Raw genomic sequence first — 11,206 nt, 5'->3', positions numbered from 1 at the left:
TGGGTTATTTAGAGGTGAGGAGCAAAGCACAGCACCCCTCACCAGTGCTCGGAGCAGCAGGCTTGTTCTCTCACAGCCTGAACACATGAATCCCCTCGATGCAAGTGAGACAAGGGGGGAAAGCCCAACGCAGCCGCTCCAGATGGTGGCTTCCTCCAGAAAGCTGTATTTACGAGGATCATCTGAATAGCTACCGGATCGCTGCTGTGCCGAGAGCAGCCGAAACCTTCCCTTCCCGGCACCAGGCTTATGCTCCCCCAAAGCCACAACCAGGAGATGCTGGGGAGAAAACCCCCTTCAGAGAATAGGCTGTGGCAAAGAGCGCTCTGCCCCCAAACAGATGCAGGCCAGCACTGGGAAGGCAAAAATGACTCCAAACCCTCTCTGTGCCTCATTGCAAGCTGCTGCGAAGGCTGGGGCAGCTGGGAAGTGCTCAGCTCTGCAGCAGCTCCGTGCAGGGCACATCTGCCCGTGCCAGCATTGCCACAGGACACTGCAGCGGGGGAACACCCTGCAGTTTGTTCCTCAGCCTCTTTTAGTCAAAGACAACCTGCTGCAGCTTTTGTATCAGGATATTTATTTTTTTCCAAGTTTCCCCAGCAACACAGAGCCAGCAGAATTATCACCGGGCTGACGATGATGATCTCTGCAGCTCCAGGACGGCTGCCTCCTGGATGCACTGCCCAGCCATGCTCCCCTGTACCGAGCGCTGCTTGGATTCAACTCCTGCTCCCTTCCCACCATATGGTCTCTCTTCTCTTCCCTTCCCCTCCCTCCTTGCTCAGGCGCCTTTGCTGTGGAAGCTTGCAGGGAAACGCAGCCTCCATCCCTCCCTCCGCTTTGCTCTGTAGGCGCAGCTCTTTGTTTGGGGATGCGGGGTGTCTCCCTGGCTGGTGTTAATTAGAAGGGTCACGTCAGCGCTTGCGGTGCTGAGAGCCAGAGGGCACCAAGCTGGTGCTGCCCAGGACAGTTTGCATTTGTGGCCCTCTCCTAAATAGGATTTGGGCAATGCCAAGGCCCCCAATTTTTAAGCTGAATATTGGCCATTTCACAGCAGCGCCTTCAGCGCAGGCAGGCTGCAGAGGGGTCGGGCACAGCGAGCGGACACGCAGCACAGCCGTTCCCCACCACTATATTTCTCCTTCTACATCGAGAGGGGAGGGGGAAGGGAGGCATCAGCGTATCTGCTAAATTAGGGCAAGTTGTACGGCACTGGCTGGCTGATCTGACAGTGGAGAAGCAGAGAGGAATACAAAAAAAATTGTGGGAAGCCAGAGTCTTATGCAGAGAGAACCCCCAAATTCCTAAATAGATCTTTCCCCCCACTCCAAACAACTTGCTAAAAAATTCACATTCAGGTTTCCGAGGCCTCAAAGGAGAGGAGCTGGGCGCTCCCCAAGCCAGTGCCGAGCCATGATTATAGCGCAAAGATGAAGAGGGATCTGGGCTAAAGACGACATTAAAGCACTTCCCCGCAGCATCCCTTCCCTCCCTGCGGCCCCAGGGACACCAACAGGTGGGGAAGAGGACTCGGGCGTGAGGGGGACGGACGAGACAGGATTACAGAGGATGCTCTGGCTGGCTGGCAGGCAGAGGGTGAGCGTGCGTGCATGATGACAGCCGAGGCAGTTAAAAGACACAAAAAGAACCAACTCCCCTGTGTCCTTCAAGCCTGGAATCTCCCAGGCCCTTATACTCAAAATGGAAATGAAGAATCAATTTCCTCCTCAGAGCTCAGCCCCATTCTTTCCTTTTTCCCACTCGTCCCCAAACGCTGCCCATTTCCCCCATTAAATTATTGCTGACGGAGCCCTTTAAATTACAATGCAGGATCTTACACTGCCTAATCCACTTAACTCAACCCCAGCTCATTAAATTGGATGCCATATGGTGGGAGAGCACTGGTGTAATCCGCAGGGACAGGGACACACTTGACTCATTACCTGGAGCGCAGCACGGAGCCCTCTCGATACACGCCTCTGTGCCGGGGCCCCGCTTGCTGCAGGGGGTGCGATTTGCAAGGTGCCAGTCTCCAGCAATGACACTGGCTCTGGCAAGGTGACGGTGCCATTAAATACAGCCCCAAGCAGCTTAAAGGCACAAATTGTCCTCCATCTCTGCTGGCATCTGGCTGTTCCTCTGTCCCCAGCTGGTGTAGCAAACACTCGGTCTCCCAAGGGCACTTTGGAAACTGGGGAAATTCAGTGCTTGAGAAAAAAAAAAGAAAAGAAAATAATAGGTGGAGGAAGTCTGTCCATGGAGAATCGCAGCCCTCAGACCAGGTCACTGTGCAATGATGAGGATTATAATTAAAAAGGCCATAGCCTAGAATAACACCCTGCAACGCAGGCCACAGCTGGCGCGCACATTCCCGTGGTGAAGGGGAGATTCGAGGATGCACTGAGCAGCTGGTGGCTGGACCACATCTGGGGAGCCAGTCCTCCGGCACCGCTGGAGCCACATGGAAAGAAACACGGTCGTCACCCAAACTAATAACTTATCAGCACTTCCCACAGTGCAGCGTTATCCATCAGGAAAGCCCCGTCCCAAGCACTGCCAGCACTAACAGCACTCCTCCCACTGAGCCCTTGTGGCCGAGAGGTCAGCGTGAGCCTTGGTTTGCGCCGTCCCAAGCACTGCCAGCACTAACAGCACTCCCACTGAGCCCTCGTGGCCGAGAGGTCAGCGTGAGCCTTAGTTTGCAATGGGCCATTTGAAGTAATTTTTCCAGGCTTGGCATACACTCTAGGTGTCCTGGTTCCCCTTCTTCTTCTCCTAGTGACCAAGTATCCCTCTTTCCCAATCCACTGCATGGCCAAATTAACCACTTGAAGAAATTATAGCTGCTCTCAGCCCTGGCAGAGCCTTTGCAAAACACATCATTAGCTGCAGACCAGAGAGGAGCGTTACAGTGGGCTGAGAAAACACCAGGGCAGGAGACCCAGGTCCCCCCCTACATGGCAGGATTGCTACTCCTTAATTATCTAAAACCACATGATAACCATACCAGAGAGAAAGCAATAACACACATCAGGACCTGCTTCCTTACCTTTTTGAATGTTTAAGGTCAGATTTTCAGTCTGCTACTCTAAGAGCAAGAAATTCACCCCTAAAAAGCACCAGAAAAAAAAAGAGGAACTCCTAGGGAGTCAGGCTTTAAGAAGACAACCAATTTCTGTGAAAGCAAGGGGACATTATCAGCACCAGCTGTGCCACCCCAGGCCCACAAACAGCATCACCTGAGGTGCTCAAGCTTTGGCCAATACAGGACTCACAGGGTCCTGGGTCTTTTTCCTTACCCAGGAGGCAGCAAACCCAGTATTTTAAGCCAACCATGCTGTCAACTCCTTTTTTTTCCTGCACTTCCCCTAAAGTTCAACTGTTTCAGTAGCTTCCTAAGGGCATTTAGAGGTGGCAGAGAGTGAATACAAAGAGGTTTGTCCTCACCCCGGAGGTGTCCCAAGGAAAGAGCCGCAGAGCCGGCCAGCACAGTGCTGCCCTGGCGGCAGATGCGGGAGGTGCTTCCAGCCCCCTCGAGCCACGCGTGGTTTTATTACTCATGTCAGTCTATTAGCAGGTGATGGATGGAGGCTGACGGGGAAGGCAAGGCTCTCCCTTCATTAGAGATACATATAATATAATTTACAGAGCATCCCCAAGGGCCCCGCAGGGCTTTACCAACCCTCGCTCTCATTCTGATGGATGCTGAGCCCCTCGCAGCCCCACAGGTCTTGGTGGTAGGGGATGAAGGTGCTGAGCACCTGCCACAGCCAAGCCTGGGGCCTGATCCTGGCTACGCAGTGTGTAGTGCAGTGTAGTAGAAGGGTTATGCAGCCAGCCAGGCACCCAATCCTCATTGCATGGAGGAGCCGCAAGTGTCCTGAGCTCGGCCTCCCCTCGCTCCTGCAGACAAAAGAGGCCAGAAGCTGTGTGTCCCATTAGCACGCATCCATATCAAAATCTGCCAATAACACCAGCGCTGTGCAAAATGTGTCCAGTGTGGTGCCATTCGGTGACCCCACAGCATCTACCCCACAGAGCATGGAAATGGCAGCAGCTTTGTCCCATCTGCTTTTCAGACTTGCATTTGGCCGCAGAGCTGGGGAAGACGCTGTTGGAGCGCAACAAAGAGCTGGAGGACTCCCTGCAGCAGATGTATGCCACCAACGAGGAACAAGTGCAGGAAATTGAGGTAGGAACACAGTCGGGCCAGGGGTGGGGATGGGAGCTGCTCGGCCACTGCTGTCAGCTAAGGGCGATGGTGGGGAAGGAGCACTTCCACCAATGCCAACAGCTCAGATGCCAGGACAAAGGAAAGCATGCGCCATGGGGATGGGAGTTAAAGCCCATCCCAGCCCTGAAGAGGATCCCTTTTCCCCATTAACTGGGATTTTCCCCCTTCTCACATCCCCACCTCCTGCCCAGATGTGCATGCCAGATTTCGGTCCCAGGTTGCATCTGGGGCATGGTTGGCCTTTCCCTGCCCATCCACCAGCCTTCACACACACTTCTCTTTGCTCTGCTGCTCCTTCCCCTTGATTCCAGTTATTCATAATCGCGTTTGTTCCCAGCTGGCCCCTCGGCACCCCCTAACACAGCCCCCTTTGTCAGAGGCATAAAATAGCTCTTTCTCCAAGAGCTGCAATCTAAACCACTGTTTCAAGCATCCTTTGGGGTCAGGGCAGTATTTCTAAGAGCCCACAGCTTAGAGGCTAAAACCCACTGTGCCAGGAGGGCTTTCATCCACTGGAAAACTTCTACGGGTCTGTGAATTAAAGAAGATTGGAACCCCCCCGATTTAAAAAGATGCAGGGCAGAGGAGGGCAGCAAGTTCACCAGAGCAGCACGCGATGGCTGCAGGGATCTGACAGCTGATGTCCGAGGAAGAAGGCGGATGGATTTAGCTACCCCCACCCCCCCAACAGCCCTTCAGGAGCACATCCACCACGGATTTGGGATCTGGTCCCAGCTGAGGGTGAGCTCTTGGGTAGATGCCACTCTCCCAGGGTAAAATCTTGCAATGACAGACTCACAAGAAAGGGGTCTTTGAACACGCAGAAACCACGAGGCTCCTCACATTTCACAGACTCAGAGTTTTAGCCTATGAATTCCCAAGGAAACGCAGCTTCTGCAATCGATCCGTCAGGCAATCCAGTAACCAGCTGGGCAATTTCAGTCAACTTTGGTGAAGGGTCACGGTCCCAGGGGTATCAGCTGTCTTTGGGTACTGGGAATCAAAAAACAGCTGAATAAAGAGATTGAGGTTAGTGCCCTTCACAGAGGGCAGGGGAAGTTCAATCTTATCTTAGACACAAAAGCATTTACAGTGGGCAGGGGTAGGAATATTTCACCTGTGTAAAAGGGTTCAACCTGGCAGAGGATAAGTCAGCCACAAAACACGTTGGCAGAGGAAGCAAAGGTGGTAGGAATTTCTGCTGTGAAACAACACGGATTTTGGATGTGGAGTGTTTCTGTTTCACTTTTTCTTGCAGTACCTGACCAAGCAACTAGAGATGTTGCGGCAGATGAACGAACAGCACGCAAAAGTCTACGAGCAGCTGGACCTGACAGCACGGGACCTGGAGCTAGCTAACCAGAAGCTCGTGCTGGAAAGCAAGACATCCCAACAGAAGATACAGTGGTACGGCCTCCCCTCCTCCCACCGCAGCCATGCTGTGCCCAGGAGACCTTCGTTTCACCTCTCCCCTGCCCTAAAGCGCAGCGTGTCTTTGCCATTTAAGCCGTTCTCTTCTCACTCAGGTTTTGCAGCTATTTACAACACAAGCTCTGGTTAGCAGAGGTCAGCCACAGCACAGACACCCCTGGGACGAGGGCTGGATAAAGGAGTGTCTGTAGCTGCCAGGAAAGAGGCACGGCAGCCTCTCCTCCTCCTCAGACACGTTTCCTTGAAGAAGAGGCACATAATCATATCAGGAGGTGCCCAGCACGCACCCCAGCAGGCACACTAGGCACAGAGCCAACATTTAGCGAAACCCTGGCTAGTCCATGCTGAAGCACCAGTTTGTCAATAACTTTTTCTTCCCTAAAACAGGCCCACAATCAAGGTCGTCCCTGCAAACAATAGACTAAGCCATGTCCTTGCAATGCAGCATCTTTGCAAACGACTGTGCAGAGGGGGAGTTTCAGAGTGGTTTTACAAATTGCATTCACAGCTGGAACAAGACTCAATCTCTGCCCCGTCTCTCTGTGTTTATCTCTACAAGAGAAACAAGCGGAAGAGAGTAAATAGCTCCCCTGCTCGCTTTTAGTGCAGAAATATTCCAGGATAGCACTTACGTCCCAGACTGTTTTAGCCAACTGATTTGAGGACAGAGGGTTTCAAATGAGCATGATCCCTTGCCGCTGCTTCAGTCCCCCACCCTTTTCTACAAACACCCCCATTCAAGAGCAACCACGCAGAGAAAGACCAACCACTACCATGAAAAGCAAGCACTGTCATGCTCCCAGGGCACATGCTAGAAACTGGAAGCACCTTCCATAGCCTGGCTTTGTCTATAGGGAAAAAACACCTTTCAAAGACCTGTAGTGCCTGACTCCTCATCCGTGCTCCCTCCTCTCTCCACAGCTTGACGGAAACGATTGAGGGGCTGCAGAACCAAGTGGAGGAGCTGCAGAAACAGGTGGAGGAAATGCGGAGCTTGGAGCAGCTCCGCATTCGGCGGGAGAAGAGGGAGCGGCGCCGAACCATCCACACCTTCCCCTGCCTTAAGGAGCTGTGCTCCAGCCCCAGGTACGGAGCCTTGCCTTTAGCAACCCCCCCAACCTTCTCACCCCACTTCCTCTGCCCGTGAACAGGGGATGTGGTGGGTTAGCCCCTCAGGGGCGCACAAAACCCCACATACACCCCCGTAGAGATGTAGGCTCTCTGCTGGAGCCTGAAAGTCAATGCTGGAGGTCAAGGGAGGACCTCCCTCCCTCCTACCCACCTGCCTAAGCAGGCGGCCTTGGCAAAGCAGGGCCTTCATGATCCCAGCATCAGTGATGCCTCAAATGGGGAGACATAAGCTCTTTTTCAGAGGGCCAGAACAGCCACCCAGAGGATTCAGATGCCTCATGCAGCCGCACTGGGCTAGGCTGCAGGGGACCGGCATTGCCTGGAGGGGCTGGGACTCTCCTGGCATGCTGGCAGGGAGCCATGTGGGAACATGCAGCAGATGGGAGGCATTGCTTGAGCTCTAGATAGCTCAGACCAGTACAGCCCACCCAGTAACACCTCACATGAAGAAGACCCTTACCTCGAGCTGCCTACACAGCTTCCCTTCCCAAACCAGTGCAGCCCGTTTTCCCTTTGCAGCTGCCTCCCAGCACAGTTCCAGCATCCCTGGCTCCCTGAAACCAGTTGAGATGGTGCATTTTGTCCTGTATGATGCCAGTGCCCCCCAGGAGCCCCAGTCACACACCAAGATGCGCCACATGCTGCCAAGTGCTGTACAAACACCTTCAGCACTATTGCACGCTTGATCCTCCTTAAAACCCAGCCACTGTGTTAATTCACTGACCTCGTGAGGGCATCTCTTGCTCAGCTTTGTCCGTAATAGAGGCTTCTTTAAATAGATAAGCAATCGATAAACTTTGTTACTGAAAGCATCCTCTGCCAGAGGATATGAACAAAAGACATTTTTACTGCAGCAGCAATGGGGATGTTTACGAGGCTGTAATCTAACCCCCAGCAAAATCCACTCAATGTCTCTGTGGTTCTTTTCGCCCCCACCCCCCAATCCCACTCTCCCCCCCGTGCCTCGGGACCTCGGTTGGGCTGGCAGCTCTGAAGCTGGCTCTGAGGGTCAGGCTGCCCTTCAGTAACTTGGAAATCTGTTCAATACACCCCGCCACCAGCCATGCCTCCCAGGGGAAGCCACGGTGCTCGCTTTTTTCCAATCTGTTCCAACCAGATAGGATGCCATGGGCACTTCATTGAGGAGGCGCAAAATCTGATTTCCTGACAGCAACATGAGGGAAGGGGGAAGTGCGGGTTATTGCTTCCCAGGCAGTGAGCAGTGAAGAAGGGGGAACTGTCAAAAGTCTCCTTCTGCCTCCCTTGCCATATAAATCTCCCACTCTCTGGAGCACCTCCCAGACACAGGACAGCAGAGCCTGTGCCGCTGGTTTTTGGCTGGGTGGGGTCTGGGGTTGTTGGCAAGTGCAAGGAGTAGCTGATGAACTCCAGCAGGAAAAACTCAAAGCCTTCTACTTCCAGGTCTTAAACTGGTAGCACTTGAACATTCATCCTTGCTTCACGGCAACATTGATGGTTTGTCCATTAACCACATGAGTCTTTTACCTTCTAGGGTTTCATTTCCCTCCTGTCTTTCATCACTGCTATCAAATGAGACTGCAGGTTCTCTGAGACAAAGCCTGGTCTCTGTGTCCAAAGGAGCCACAGCCACACCTTATGGTCTCCTGGCCCACGGGAGAAGGCATATCTCACTCCTTGAGCCCAGGTCACCTCCTTTCTGGGCATCAGCGGGATTACTTACTGTCAGCAAGACTCAATCAGGGTGCCTCATGGACTGTCTCTTGGTCAGACTCTCTCATGGCTCTTTCTTCTCTTTCAGGTATGAGGATGCGTTCCAGGTCCACAGCTCTTCCACAGAGTTCAACCAGAAGCCACTGGAGAGGGAGAATGAGCGTCTCCAAGCCATGGTGAACTCCTTGAGGTCCCAGGTCAACCAGGAGAAGCAGCGGAAGGAAAGGGTTGAGCGAGAGTACACCTCCGTTATTCAGGAGTACTCGGACCTCGAGCAGCGGGTGTGCGAGATGGAGAACTGCAAACTGCGCATCAAGGAGCTGGAAGCAGAGCTCCTAGAGCTACAGCAAATGAAACAAGTCAAGAAGTATCTGCTCAGCAGAGAAGACAACTTGTCTGAGGCCCTCCTCGAGCCTCTGAATAACGCCCCAGAAGCAGACTACATCGACTTGTCCGAGGAGGAGGGAGGGAAAAGTCATGGGCCGTCAATGACGCCTTCCCCAAACCACCCTGTCCGGAAAAGCTGCAGTGACACAGCCCTCAATGCCATCGTGACCAAGGATGCCGTGAGCCGGCACGAGGGCAATTACACGCTGCACGCTAACAACGTGCGCAAACGGGGCATGTCCATCCTGAGGGAAGTGGACGAGCAGTATCACGCCTTGCTGGAGAAGTACGAAGAGCTCCTGAGCAAATGCCGGCAGCACAAGGACAGCGTGCGTCACACAGGGGTCCAAACATCCCGGCCCATCTCTCGCGACAGCTCCTTCAGAGACTTCCGGGGAGAGGGACATGAGTTGGAAGAACGGAAAACCATGGAGAAGACCATCAGCAAACACGTGGAGGCGGTGGACAAGCGGCTGGAGCAGAGCCAGCCTGAGTACAAGGCTCTTTTTAAGGAGATCTTCTCCCGTATCCAGAAAACAAAAGCAGACATCAATGCCACAAAGGTGAAAAACAAGAGCAGCAAATGAGTCCTGCCTCTCTGCAAACTCCCACGTGCAATCGCAACAGCCAAGTCTTCTCTTCAGCCCCAGGAAACGCCACGTGGCCCCACTGCTTTGAAGGTTCGAGAGGTCTACAAGCAAGAAAATGTCACGGAGACTCAACTCACTTTTTTAAGCTTGGGCTCTGGACAACTCGTTGGGACAATTGTACATTGTAGTTAGAGGACTTCAGAAACTGTATGACGGATCTCTGCATGAGTTGCTGCTGCTGCCAGACATCACAACAGCAACGTAAACCACACCACGAAAAAAGAAAACCGATCACCTCCTCCACCCTTTTCAGCTTGTCTTACAGCCCGATTATCTGCAAGCAAAAGCCTGGATGTCCTCCAGCATCCTGCCACAGCTGGAGCGCAGTGTTTCAAAGCAAAACAAAAAGCCATCAGAACTTCAGGGGCTGCTCCCAGCACACAAACCCAACCCTCCACTTTGGTTTTATGGCTAAGAACCTACGCTTGTACCCAAGAGACTTCCGTCTACGCCTTCCCCTTCCCCAAAGGGCAGTATGTTCTTGCTAATTAAGCCATTCTCTTATCAGTCAGGTTTTTCAGCTATTTACAATGCAAGCTCATTGCAACTGGAAAAACTTGAAGAGAAACATAAAACTGACTGTTCTGTCTTCATCAGCATCGCTTAGTATTTCAGTCCATACTCTCCAGACTTTGTAGGCATATGGGATTTCCTCGCTTTAAATCTGCCCCAGTATTTCAGCCCAGGTGAAGCACTGTGCCTGGTAGGAACTTGATGACCAGGGCCTTCCCATAAGCTAGACAAGAAGTGCTATTACAGTGTCAGAGACATGCTTTCATCTCATGGTCTGGGTACCAGCCCTCTGTGCTGTGCTCTTCAAGAGGTTGTCATTGCCCCGTTGTAGCAAACTCCTCAAATACAGCTTGCATGGGCTTGCAAAACTGACTACCAGTGACTTGCATGCAAGCAGAAGGAAAAAGCATCACACTCGTACGGCGTCAGGAGCTCCGGCCCTGGCAGTAGCACTGATCACACATTGCCCCACACTTTTGCTCTGAACATCTCCCCAGTCGAGTGGGCAGATTTCAGTTTTCTGCTGAAAATAATCTTTCTTGGCTGAGATACTGTCTCCAAAGGTTGTCACCTCTCCTGTTCCAGTTCACTTTCCAGCACTGAAACCTCCTCACTTTTGCTTCCACAGACATGCAAACACCCAGCCAAAAGGCCACTGCAGTCTCAGGAATCACCAGTTTCAATTTTTCATGAACTAGATGTTGACCTCGTATGGTCAGACGCGCGTTTTAGGTAGAGAAGCAGCATTTCATTACAGTTTAGGAGACACCCTGAGCATTGAGCCACAAAACCTGAGCAGTTCAGTGTAAGCTACCTACTCTGTACCTGCCTGGAGACAAACTTCAGGCCAGATTTGGATTCTGTTTTCACCAGCTTACATCCCGAAATCTTGAGGAAACGGTTGGCATTTTTGCAACGTTGAGATAAATAAATGAGAGTCTGGCTTTGGAGGGGGAAGACTGTTAAAATGTAATGATCCTCCGAGTCTGGGGCCTTGACATTACAAGGAGCTACCTTTCATTCACCAAGGTGAGTGGGGCAGAAATACCCCCCCCCCAAAATATCCTCTTTTGTTAAGCTGAGTACCACAGAGGTAAGTTGGCAGGAGTGCGATGCCCAAACCGTACCCGCTCCAGAACTCTCCTTCTCAAACCACCCACCACCACAT

The 11,206-nt window shown here is 52.5% G+C and overlaps 1 protein-coding gene across 1 annotated transcript in view; it reads left to right on the top strand.

Moving 5' to 3' along the window:
• Window positions 1–9,462, top strand: part of CDR2L (cerebellar degeneration related protein 2 like) — an 18,252-nt gene extending 8,790 nt beyond the window's left edge. The window contains exons 2-5 of the mRNA XM_009637851.1: window positions 4,080–4,192; window positions 5,493–5,641; window positions 6,587–6,751; window positions 8,577–9,462. Of these exons, the coding sequence (XP_009636146.1) occupies window positions 4,080–4,192; window positions 5,493–5,641; window positions 6,587–6,751; window positions 8,577–9,462 (1,313 nt within the window). The remainder of the gene's footprint in view (window positions 1–4,079; window positions 4,193–5,492; window positions 5,642–6,586; window positions 6,752–8,576) is intronic.
• Window positions 9,463–11,206: the final 1,744 nt, after the last annotated feature.

The sequence above is a fragment of the Egretta garzetta genome, unplaced genomic scaffold (genome assembly GCF_000687185.1).
Source record: "Egretta garzetta isolate BGI_Z169 unplaced genomic scaffold, ASM68718v1 scaffold34, whole genome shotgun sequence".
NCBI lineage: Eukaryota > Metazoa > Chordata > Aves > Pelecaniformes > Ardeidae > Egretta > Egretta garzetta.
The sequence above is the reverse complement of the archived record's forward strand: the minus strand, read 5'-3'. Positions and strand labels throughout refer to the sequence as shown.